This window comes from Carcharhinus amblyrhynchos, chromosome 10 (genome assembly GCF_965287045.1).
Source record: "Carcharhinus amblyrhynchos chromosome 10, sCarAmb.v2.hapA, whole genome shotgun sequence".
NCBI lineage: Eukaryota > Metazoa > Chordata > Chondrichthyes > Carcharhiniformes > Carcharhinidae > Carcharhinus > Carcharhinus amblyrhynchos.
The window spans coordinates 41,845,103-41,857,437 of NC_137333.1; the positions used below are offsets into that span (position 1 = coordinate 41,845,103).

Here is a 12,335-nt window from a genome sequence, read left to right on the forward strand (position 1 = left end):
TATAAGTTTCAATAAGATTCCTCCCTCACCCTTCTAAACTCCAACGAGCACAGACCCAGAGTCCTCACATGACAAGCTCTTCATTCCAGGGATAACTCTTTTGAACCTTCTCTGGACCCTTTCCAAGGCCAGCACATCCTTCCTCAGACATGGGGCCCAAAACTGCTCACCGTACTCCATATGGGGTCAGACTGGAGCCTTATACAGCCTCAGAAGTTCATCTCTGCTTTTATATTCTAGCCCTCTCAAGATGAATGCTAACATTGCATTTACCTTCCTAATTGCTGACTGAGCCTGCAAGTTAACCTTAAGAGAGTCTTGAACAATGACTCCCAAGTCCCTTTCTGTTTCTGATTTCCTAAACATTTTCCTATTTAGAAAATAGTCTTTGCCTGTGTTCCTCCTTCCCAAATGCATAATCTCGCACTTTTCCACATTGTATTCCATCTGCCACTTCTTTGCCCACTCTCCTAACCTGTCCAAAGCCTTCTGCAGCCTTCCTGCTCCTCAATACAACTTGTCCCTCTACATATCTTTATATCATCTGCAAACTTAGCAATAGTGCTTTCACTTCCTTCTTCTAAATTGTTAATGTATGTTGTGAAAAGTTGTGGTCCCAACACTGACCTCTGAGGCACACCACTAGTCACCGGCTGCCATCTGAAAAAGACTCCTTCATCCCCACTGTCTGCCTTGTACAAGTCAGCCAGTCCTCTATCCATGCCAGGATCTTACCCTTAATACCATGGGCTCTTAATTTATTTGTCCATCTCCTATGTGGCACCTTGTCAAAGGCCTTTCGGAAATTAAATAAGTCATGTCCCCTAGTTCCCCTTTATCTAACTTTCTTATTACCTCCTCAAAGAACTCTTAACAGAGTTGTCAGACATGACCTCCCCTTGATGAAGCCGCGCGAACTCAGTCCTATTTTATCATACACTTCCAATGCTCCATGAGCTCATCTTTAATAATGGACTCTCAAATCTTGCCAGTGACCAAAGTCAGGCTAACCAGCCTGTGACTTCCTGTCTGGTGCCTCCCTCCCTTCATAATCAGCGGTGTTACATTAGCTACTTTCCAATCCTCTGGGACCCTCCCTGCTTCCATGTATACTGATGACATCTTTCTATGACTTCCGAAATTATTTCCCTGGACTTCTCTGCCTTTCAACTTCTCTCTCCTTTAAAATAAATTCCCAAAATTAACCTTTTAAACTAAGCTCTTGGGCACCTGTCCCAGTCTCCTTCATTGAGTTGCTGGTTGTTTTAAAAATGTTCTCCTGTGAAGAGATTTAGAATTGAGTTAAAGGGCACTATATAAATACAAATTGTGGTGGTACATAAGGTTTGCTGGTTTGTTTATTTTAAACTTCATGTTCTCTGGACCAAGCATCACCTTTTCATAAGACTTGTCCATTCTTAAAGCTTCACCAAATCAACTACCCTTTCAGTCAGTTTTGAGCCAAGAGTTAGAATTAAGCTGAGATCCCAGAGGTTTAATAACTCATTATGTCAGCCCTTAAAACACTTAAATACATTTTAGTTAATGTGATAATTTTGTGTAACATTGTGTCTACCTTTTTTTGGCCATATAAGGATAACTGGTTAGCTTTGGTGTAAGTAGGAGAAGATAAATAATTTGGAACTATATTGTCAAAGACACAACTTAAATTCTGAATGTGTTCTCAAGTAAATGAAACTGAGTAATGACATTCAGCTCATCCAAATCCATCACTCCAGAAGACCCAATGATTCAGTTGCTAAATAAATTACCTGTCAGCTCATGTCTTTTGTCTGAATTATTTCTGGTGCTTAAATAAAAGCAAAACACTGGAAATATGAAATAAAAACAGAAAATGCTGGGTAAACTCATCATATGTTCTGTAGAAGAGTCATATGGCCTTGAAATGTTAATTCTGTTTCTCTCTCCCCAAATGCTGCCAGACTTGCTCAACTTATGCAGCATTTTCTATTTTTAGTTTTAGTGCTTTATTGTTTCCTTACATCTTACTGGCAGTACTCTGTACGATCTGACTTGTTTTTTTTGACTTGTACTATACTGTTCCACTTATGATTTAGTATTATTTGTATGAGAAACAAGAAATTAATATACGTATATGGTGAATTTAACATAAGGAAATCCCCCAGTGATTCACAGGAGAATTATAAAGCTAAGTTTGGGCACTGTGCCACAAAAGGAACTATTAGGGCAGGTGACCAAAAGCTTGGTCAAAGAAGTGAGCTTTAGGAAGCACCTTAAAGAAGGAGAGGTGGAGTGTTATGAGATGTAGAGAGGGAATTGCAGAGTTCAGGGCCACAGCTTTAAATGTTAAAACAATTAAAAATGTTAAAACAATTAAATGTTAAAACAATTAAAATTGAGGATACTCGAGGCCAGAATTAGAAGAGCGAAGATATAAAGGATATAATCCTTTAATATAAGATATAAAGGCCTTGGTAAAGTTGCAATGATAAGGTGAGATAAGGCCTTGGAGGAATTTGAGACCAAATATGAGAGTTTTAGAATCAAGGCGTTGCTACACCAGAGGCCACTGGAGGTAAGCAACCTCAGGAATGATAGGTGATTGGGACTTGGTGCAGGCAAAGGCAGCAGAGTTTTGGATCATCTCATGTTTACCTGATTTGATTTATTACTGTCACATGTATTACTATGCAATGAAAAGTATTATTTCGTACACACTATATACAGATCATTCGTAGAGAAGGAGAGAATGCAGAATGTAGAGGCGATTCTCCCAAAAGTACTGAAATGGCGAGAAAACTGGTGTAAATCCACAACTGTTTTTTTCAGTTCAACTTCAGACTTGAATCTGTGCAATGCAGAGATCATAATTGTGAATCTAATTAAAAGCTTAGTTGAGCTCTGATCTGGCAGTGTCTCTCTGTTTGCTAGCCAGTTCAATGTCTGGGATCCTTGCAGTGCTGCCCTTCCAGCTCCACCATCATGCCCCCCCCCACCACCACCACCACCACCACCACCACCACCACCACCGTGTTACAGTCATACCTGGGGTGTAGAGAAAGATCAGCTTATGTGAGGTAGGTCCATTCAGAAGTCTGGTGGCAACAGGGAAGAAGCTGTTCTTGAGTCGGTTGGTACGTGACCTTAGACTTTTGCATATTTTTCCCAATTGAAGAAGGTGGAAGAGAGAATGTCAGGTGTCCTTGATTATGTTGGCTTCTGTTCTGAGGCAGTGGACAGGAGCTGGTTTGCGTGATGGACTGAGCTTCATTCGCGACCCTTTATAGTTTCTTGCAGACTTGGCCAGAGCAAGAGCCATACCAAGCTATGATACAGCCAAAAAGAATGCTTTCTATTGTGCATCTGTAAACGTTAGTGAGAATCGTAGTTAACGTGCCAAATTTCCTTAGTCATCTGAGAAAGCAGAGGTGTTGGTGGGCTTTCTTAACTATTGTGTTGGCATGGAGGGGAAGCAGGACAGTTTGTTCGTGATCTTGACACCTAAAAACCTAAAGTTTTCTACTTAGTCTCCATTGATTAGTGGCTTGTTCTCCACTATGCTTCTTGAAATCGATGACTATCTGCTTCATTTTGTTGACATTGAGGGAGAGATTATTTTCGTTGCATCTTTTCACCTGATTGTGTACCTCATTCCATCGAACTGTTTGAGACCTGACCTGTATACAGTGGTGTCATTAGCAAACTTGAAAATCGAGTCGGAGGGGAATTTGGCCACACGGTCGTAGGTTTTTAAGGAGTATAGTGGGGGACTACACATGGGATACCTGCCAGGACTGCATTGGAATAGTCGAAACTAGAAGTTAAAAAAACAAAATGATGATTTCAGCAGCAAATGAGCTACATTGGGATGAAATTGGGGGAAGTTATGGAGATGGTTTTCGACAGTCTTGGTGACGGTGTGGATTTGTGCTTGGAATCTCAACTTTGGAGCAAATATAGCATCACAGTTGGGAACAATGTGATTCGGTCTCAGACAGTTGCCAGGCAGAGAAGTAGAGACAATAGCAAGGGAGTTTGAAGCAGTGGTTAAAGACAATAGTTAAATACAAAGTCTTATCAAATATTTACTTATGTAATATATTAAAGAAAAAATGTTTGGTAGTTGTGAATTGTGTGTAATTTGATGTAGGTGTTGAGCATTAAGTAGGAAATCACTTGGTCTCCGGTACATAGGAGCATACTAGAAATACCTTTGTATTGAGGAGGTGTATGTTTCTAATGTGTATATTTATGAATAAATGCTTATAAAAGTGTGTAAAGGTGGGTACTGTTTTATCCTGCACCATCAGGCTTTCTGGAGAGTAACATGTTTTATATTTTACAGGTCTTAAGGTCAATGGTGTTCAGTACACAGTTCATTTCATTCGGCGAGCACTTGAAAACACAGCCTTAAAGCTTGATGATATTGAAGTATTTGCACAAGGACACGGTGTACTTCAGGTATATTTTTAATATTGCATAGTTTTTTTAAATTCAGCTTAATGCACTAATTTTACTTTTGAAGATAGTAAAATTAACTCTGCTACCAAAACCACGTTATTTGAGTTTTACAGACTAGGTGAGGTACAGTTAGATGTGACATAATATGTTGTGGCCACTTGGGCAGAATTGTATCTATTTACAATTTAAGCTTGTATTTGTGTTATAAAATTGTATGTCTTATTTTTAATTCCACCTATGTTGCAATCCAGCCCATTCGTTGCAAACAGAGATCCGTTATGGCTGCTAACTCTCGCAGGATTTGTGCGGAGAGATTTCAGAATGAAATGTTGCCCAGTGAGAGCATGAATCTAATTATCATGAATGTAATTTAATTTACCTTCCAGATTCATTTTGTGTAACCCCCCCATGCCCTGCAAATTGGCATCAAATTTACTGTGGACTCCAAGCTATTGTCTCCTCTCCCCCATTTCCAGTCTGGATATATGGATACTAACCTTGCCATGTAACTATGTTGGGTTTTACCTTTTTCCAGTCATGAGGAAACCCATGTGTCTGTGTGGAGTTCCTCCGGTTGCTCTGGCTTCCTCCCACGGTCCAAAGATGTGCAGGTTAGGTTGATTGGCTGTGCTAAATTGCCCTTCAGCATCAGAGGATTAGAAGGGTAAATACATGGGGGTGCAGGGATAGGGCCTGGGTTGGATTGTGATCAGTGCAGAAACGGTGGGCCAAATGGTATCCTTCTGCACTGTAGGGGTCCTGCGATTTTATGTGCCTTTTAGCTGCCACACCTGTCTCAAACTCACCAATCCTATTTCTACTGTTCTTCTCTCTTTCATCCCTTCTAGACCTATCACTCCTGTTCTCTCACCTCATTTCGTTTCTCCCCTCTCAGGTAATCTGTTCTCCCATTCCATACCCCAACTCCTTCAGAACGCTTTGAGCTTTGAACTCTCCTGTCTCAAGCTGGACTCCCTGTTGACAAAGAAAGTTTAATTAGTGTCACAAGTAGGCTTACAATAACACTGCGATGAAGTTAATGTGAAAATCCCCTAGTTGCCACACTCCGGTGCCTGTTTGGGTACTCTGAGGGAGAACTTAGCATGACCAGTGCACCGAACAAGCACACTTTTCAGACTGTGGGAGGAAATTGGAACAAAAGAATAAGGTATGAGATATAATGTTGTAGTTACAGCTAGGGTGTGGAGAAAGATCGGTTTAATATAAGGCAGGTCCATTCAAAAGTCTGACGGCAGCAGGGAAGTAGTTGTTCTTGAGTTGGTTGGTACCTGTTCTCAGACTTTTGTATCTTTTTCCCGATGGAAGAAGGTGGAAGAGAGTATGTCTAGGGTGCTAGCTGCTTTTCTGAGGCAGTGGGAAGTGTGCCTCATCAGAGAAATACGATGTTGCTGTGGTTTTCTTAGGCTAGAAATGTCTTTTGCATGAGTCGTAGCCTGCCATGACTTCAGTCACTAAAGTTTTTGTTCGTTATATGGTGAAGTAATAATTTATAAAGTAGCCAGGGTGATATAGATTTTTTTCTCTTTCAAGTCTTCCTGGTGTGACACATTGTATCAATAGACTCCTTACCCTTTCGATGCCTTGTAAATTCTTGGGAGAGGTAAAAAAAACCTAATGCCAAGAAGGGTGGGGGAGGTGTTGGTGGTCAAAAATATACTTCCAAGCAATTGAAGTTAGCAATTGACAACTGTTGACTCTTATTTAATACCCAACTGTTATATGATGTGGTCTCTCCTGTTATTTCAGAAAAAAAATCACCAACTAATTTCTAAGAAGATATCAGAAAAAAATAATTGGTCAAACACAGGAGTTCAGAGAGGGAAAGGGCAGGACAAGGCAAGGGAGGATGGGAAAGATGGAGGACAGTAAGAGGTAATAGGAGATAGAGAGATAAATGTCTTTTTTTTAATAAGGTTGAAAGAGTGCAGAGAAAGTTCACAAGGATGTTGCCGGGACTTGAGAAGCTGAGTTACAGAGAGAGATTGAATAAGTTAGGACTTCATTCCCTGGAGCGTCCAAGATTGAGGGGAGATTTGATAGAGGTGTATAAGATTTTGATGGTATAGATAGAGTGAATGCAAGCAGGCTTTTTCCACTGAGGCTAGGGGAGAAAAAAACCAGAGGGCATGGATTAAGGGTGAAAGGAGAAAAGTTTAAAGGGAATATTAGGGGGGGCTTCTTCACGCAGAGAGTGGTGGGACTGGAATGAGCTGCCAGATAAAGTGGTAAATGCGGGGTCACTTTTAACATTTAAAAAAAACTTGGACGGGTTCATGGATGAGAGGGGTGTGGAGGGATATGGTTCAAGTGCAGGTCAGTGGGACTAGGCAGAAAAATGGTTTGGCGCAGACAAGAGGGGCCAAAAGGCCTATTTCTGAGCTGTAATTTTCTATGGTTTTCTTTGGATATGAGTATTCTGGTGTGTAATTTTATTTGGACAAGTGTTGATATAGGAGAGGTAGATATAGGAGAGATGTATTTATTTCTAGTGAAGAAATGTGTAAATGCTGCCTTAGCTGGGTGAGGAGCCCGTGGAGATTTCTTCATTGAGTATGAGTATGGTTTGCTGAGTTTCTTAGAAGAGCTTTCATCCTGAGAGGTCACTTTGTTTCATTGAAAGAAAATACAAAGCAAGTGCATCAAACAGGTCATTAGCGTCAACTAGTCTATTGGAATTCCTATTATTTGTGAGAAGATAATTCCAAACATTTTTGTTCACACTATTCCAAAAATCCTGTAACCCATTTTCCTTCTTCACCTTATCCAATCTAATCTTTATTGTTGACATAGAATTTTGACTCAATTACTTGGAAAGAATCGCAATGGTAGCCTTGGTAAACGTGATTGTTTCTGATTATTGTTTGTTTAGTCTGTGGAGAGAGCTGATGGTCAGATGATTTCTCTGTCTTCCAGCTTGAGATGATTATTTGGTTTGATGTTTGGCCCTTTGCATGATGATCTACAATGTCATGTTAAGTTTACCACCCTATCTATAGATTTATTACCTTTCAGTGCTACAATGACGTACCATTGTTAACACAGAATAGATGTCGATGTTGTTCCTGAAATTTTGGGGCTAGCCCTTCAAAATATTGCAAGACCCTTAGCCAGTCTTTATACCAGGTTATTCAAGAAGGCTCACCTTCTCAACTTTGCCCCTCGCCTGAAGTACGGTGATCCTGAAGTTAAATCACCACTAGTCAGCTCTTCCCCTCAAAAGGGAGAGCAGCCTATGGTCACCTGGGACAATGGTGACTTTACCTTTTACCTATCTCAGTACTGCCAAGCCCCAGACCACATCCCCAATTTTTACAAATCCTAGAATTGTCCCCAGTGCTGTTAAATCAGTGTCCCTGGTAATATTATTGGACATAATACATACTTTATAAAATATCTGATTCAGCATATGAAACTTATTTTCTTATTAGGTTGATAAAGCTTATGACTACCTCATACAAAATTCATCCATGAGTAGCAATAATTTGGGATTTAACATTGCTATTGGCAACCAACGTGGGATCTACCTCCGAGATCCTGCACATCTAGTTTCACCTTCAGATCATGGAGTTGGCATAGAACCAGTGTTTCCAGAAAATGCAGGTAAGATTCTCTGATCACTCTTGGGGCATTAGTTTTATGAATTAGAATTACAGATGCAACAGTATCAATATTGTGGGGGGAAAAAAACTTGCGTTTAGTATAATAATGTTGTTGCCATTACAGAGACTTGGTTAAGGGAAGGACAAGACTGGCAGCTTAACATTCCCAGGATACAGATGTTTCAGGAGGGATAGAGGGGGATGTAAAAGGGGTGGGGAATAAGGAGAATATCACAGCTGTATTGCGGGAGGACACTCGGAGGGCTCATACAGCAAGGCAATATGAGTTGAGCTCAGGAATAGAAAGGGTGTAGTCACAGTGTTTGGGATTTACTATAGGCCACCAACTGCCAGAGACAGAGGAACAGATATGTAGGCAGATTTTGGCAAGGTGTAAAAGAAATAGGGTTGTTGTGGTGGGAGACGTTAACTTCCCCTATTTTGACTGGGACTCACTTAGTGCTAGGCGCATGGATGGGGCAGAGTTTATAAGGAGCATCCAGGAGGGCTTCTTGAAACAGTTTGTAGGTAGTCCAGCTGGGAAGGGGTTATATTGGACCTGGTATTGGGGAATGAGCTGGGCCAGATGGTCAACGTTTCAGTAGAGGAGCAATTCGGGAACAGTGACCACAATTCAGTAAGCTTTAAGGTACTGATGGATAAAGATAAGTGTAGTCCTCAAGTTAAGGTGCTAAATTGGGGGAAGATAATCACAACAATATTAGGCAGGAACTGAAGAATGTAGATTGAGGGCAGATGTTTGAGGGCAAATTAACATCTGACGTGTAGGGGACTTTCAAGTGTAAATTGATAGGGATTCAGGACCAGCACATTCCTGTAAGTATGAAGGGTAAGCATGGCAAGTTTTGGGAACCTTGGATAATGAGAGATATTGCGAGCCTAATCAAAGAGAAAAAGGAAGCATTTGTCAAAGCTAGGAGGCTGGGAACACACAAAGCAAGTGTAGAATACAAGGAAAGTAGAAAGAAGTAAGGAGGGGCTACGAGGGGTCATGAAAAAGCATTGGCCAGCAGGATTAAGGATTGGCCCACTCAAGGACAAGGGAAGGAATTTATGCATGGAGCCAGAGGAAATGGGTGAGGTATTAAATGAGTACTTTGTGTCAGTGTTCACCAAATAGAAGGACTTGGTGGATGATGAGTCTGGGAAATGGTGTGTAGATAGTTTGAGTCATGTTGAGATAAAAAAGGAGGAGGTATTGGGGTTCTTGAGAAACATTAAAGTTGACAAGTATACTGCAGAATACTGAGAGAGGCAATGGAGGAAATTTCTGGGGCTTTGAGAAAAATCTTTGTATCCTCACTGGCTACAGGGGAGGTCCCAAAAGATTGGAGAATAGCCAATGTTGTTCCTTTGTTTAGAAGGGTAGCAAGAATAATACAGGTAATTACAGGCCAGTAAGCCTTACATCAGTGGCAGGGAAATTATTGGAGAGGATTCTTCGAGACAGGACATATTCCCACTTGGGAATAAGTGGACGTGTTAGAGGCAACATGGTTTTGTGAAGTGAAAGTCGTGTCTCACTAACTTAATGAGTTTTTCAAGGAATTGACGAAGATGATTGATGAGGGTAGGGCAGTGAATGTTGTCTACATGGACTTCAGTAAGGCCTTTGACAAGGTCCCTCATGGCAGACTGGTGCAGAAGAGGAAGTTGCATGGGATCAGAGGTGAGTTGGCAAGGTGAATACAAAACAGGCTCAGTCAAAGAAGGCAGAGGACAGCAGTGGAAGGATGTGTTTCTGAATGGGAGGCTGTGACAAGTGGCATTCCTAGGAATCAGTGCGGGGAACTTTGCTGTTCATAATATAATATATATAAATAATTTGGAGGAAATAAGCAGACGATACAAATGTTGGTGGATTTGCAGATAGCGACGAGGGCCATCAGAGGATACAACAGGATATAGATTGTTTGGAGACTTGGGTGGAGAGATGGTAGATGGCGTTTACTCCAGACAAATGTGAGGTAATGTATTTTGAAAGGCCTAATACGAATAGAAATGTACAGTAAATAGCAGAAGCCTTAAGAATATTGATAGGCAAAAGGATCTGGGTGCAGTGGTACACAGATCATTGAAAGTGGCAACGCAGATGGAGAAGGTAGTCAAGAAGGCATATGGCATGCTTGTCTTCATCGGCCGGGGCATTGAGTTTAAAAATCGGCAAGTCGTGTTGCAGCTTTAGTGGTGGAGGCTGCCTCTTAAATATTAAGACGCGGGTTGATGGGTTTTTGATAGGAGAGGGGATTAAGGGTTATGGGGAGAGGGCGGGAAAGTGGAACTGAGCAGCAACAGATCAGCCATGATCTTATTGAATGGCGGGGCAGGCTCAAAGGGCTGGATGGCCTACTCCTGCTCCTATTTCTTATGTTCTTATGTTTATAGAACCTTAGTTAGGCCGCACTTGGAGTATAGTGTTCAATTCTGGTCACTGCCAGAAGGATGCAGAGGCTTTGGAGAGGTTACAGAAAAGATTTATCAGTATGTTGCCTGGTATGAGGGCATTAGCTATGAAGAGAGGTTGGAGAAACTTGGTTTGTTCTCTCTGTAACAACGGAGGTTGAGCGGCGACCTGATAGAAGTCTGCAAGATTATGAGATGCATGGACAGAGTGGATAGTCAGAAGCGTTTTCCCAGGGTGGAAGAGTCAATTACTAAGGACACCGATTTAAGGTGCGAGGGGCAAGGTTTAAAGGAGATGTTCGAGGCAGACTTTTTACACAGAGGATGTGTTTCTGTTGCCGGGGGAGGTAATGGAAGCGGATACAGTAGTGACTTTTAAGAGGCGTCTTGACAGATACATGAATAGGTTGGGAATAGAGGGATATGGTCAGCGGAAGGATAGGGGGTTTTAGTTCAGTCAGGCAACATGGTTGGTGCAGGCTTTGGGGGCCGAAGGGCCTGTTCCAATGCTGTAATTTTCTTTGTTCTCTTTGTTCTTTGGTCTGTATGGGGATTGCAATACTACCTTAAAAGAAAGGAATCCTCAAGAGATACTGATGCAAGGGATAAAATTTCACTTTTTAAAACTTACTGTAAAAGTCAAACCCGACATCAATGTAAAATTAAACATTCATTAAGAGACAGGTGGTGTTTCAACAGATGCAATGAATTTCACTTTAAAGAGTCAATACAACAAAGATAGGTCTCACAAAAGTATAAGCATTCCCTGTGCTTCACCCCCAACCTCCCCAGTACTTACAGCATTGGTTTCACTACCATATCACAAAGCTTTGTGTTTCTCAGCTGGAGATTTAATTCCCGTAATCGTACAGGAGGTAGGCCCGAAGTCCATTCAGACAGCAGTTTTACTGTACCCAATTTCTGCTGGCCTTTAAAAAACGCACCCTTCCAGACATTCACTGCGCAGTACACAGAATCAACCTTTTGATCTTCGTTTCCGAAGACTTACTTCCTTATCTGCTCCACAGCTCCACTATTCTGTTACTCTCAAGCCAAGCCGGTTTTTGTTCTCTTTCTTCTGAATAGAAACTGACAAGAATTCTGTGTGAGAGGCTGCTGCACACCACAACCATGCTAAAATTCAAATTCCAATTGGCTACGATTTGTCCTTCCTGGCTATCAACCCCTATCTCCATAGCAATGTTAAATCATCCAGTTTGCCTCTTATCTGAATCAAGCCCCCTCTTAACTTCAAGTTTCTCCTTCACGCCACATACCCCACGAACAAAAGAACCCCCCAAACCCCCAACCCCAACCACTATTACCACCCCTGCCTACCACTCTGCAAAAAAAAATTAACATGAATAAAAATCAAAAAACTCAAGAGGACAAAAACCACAATATAAAGGCAAGGGTAACAAGGGTTTGACGTAAGCCTAACGAAAAGTGGCTGAGCAAGAGAAAAAAGGGACACATCCTCCCTCTCTCTGAACTCAAAGACGTATGGCAAACTGAGGGTCAGGATTACTAGTCTAGTGACAATACCACTACACCATTGCATCCCCCTGATTGGGTTAAGATGAGCATTAATATTACAAGTTTGGTGACTGTAAAATAGCTTGTAGTGAAGATAACGCTTAAAATTCTGTTTTCGTAACTAGATAAACAATATTAGGAACATGGGAAACATCTCCCAATTTAAAAAAGTCTAGCACCGAAGCTGTTGTTGATATTCAGTTTGTACTAATTGTGTCAACAATAAACAATCTAAAATATTCTCACAGAAATATAGACTTGTATCCAAGAATATTAGGTGTCTGTATGGATTCATTATTACCACTCACTTAT

General features: G+C 41.2%; 1 protein-coding gene across 5 annotated transcripts in view; it reads left to right on the top strand.

Moving 5' to 3' along the window:
- Positions 1–12,335, top strand: part of tpp2 (tripeptidyl peptidase 2) — a 136,141-nt gene that overhangs the window by 56,040 nt on the left and 67,766 nt on the right. For all 5 annotated transcript variants that reach the window (XM_080196914.1, XM_080196916.1, XM_080196917.1 and 2 more), the window contains exons 12-13: positions 4,328–4,443; positions 7,893–8,064. In XM_080196914.1, coding sequence (XP_080053040.1) covers positions 4,328–4,443; positions 7,893–8,064 — 288 coding nt within the window. The remainder of the gene's footprint in view (positions 1–4,327; positions 4,444–7,892; positions 8,065–12,335) is intronic.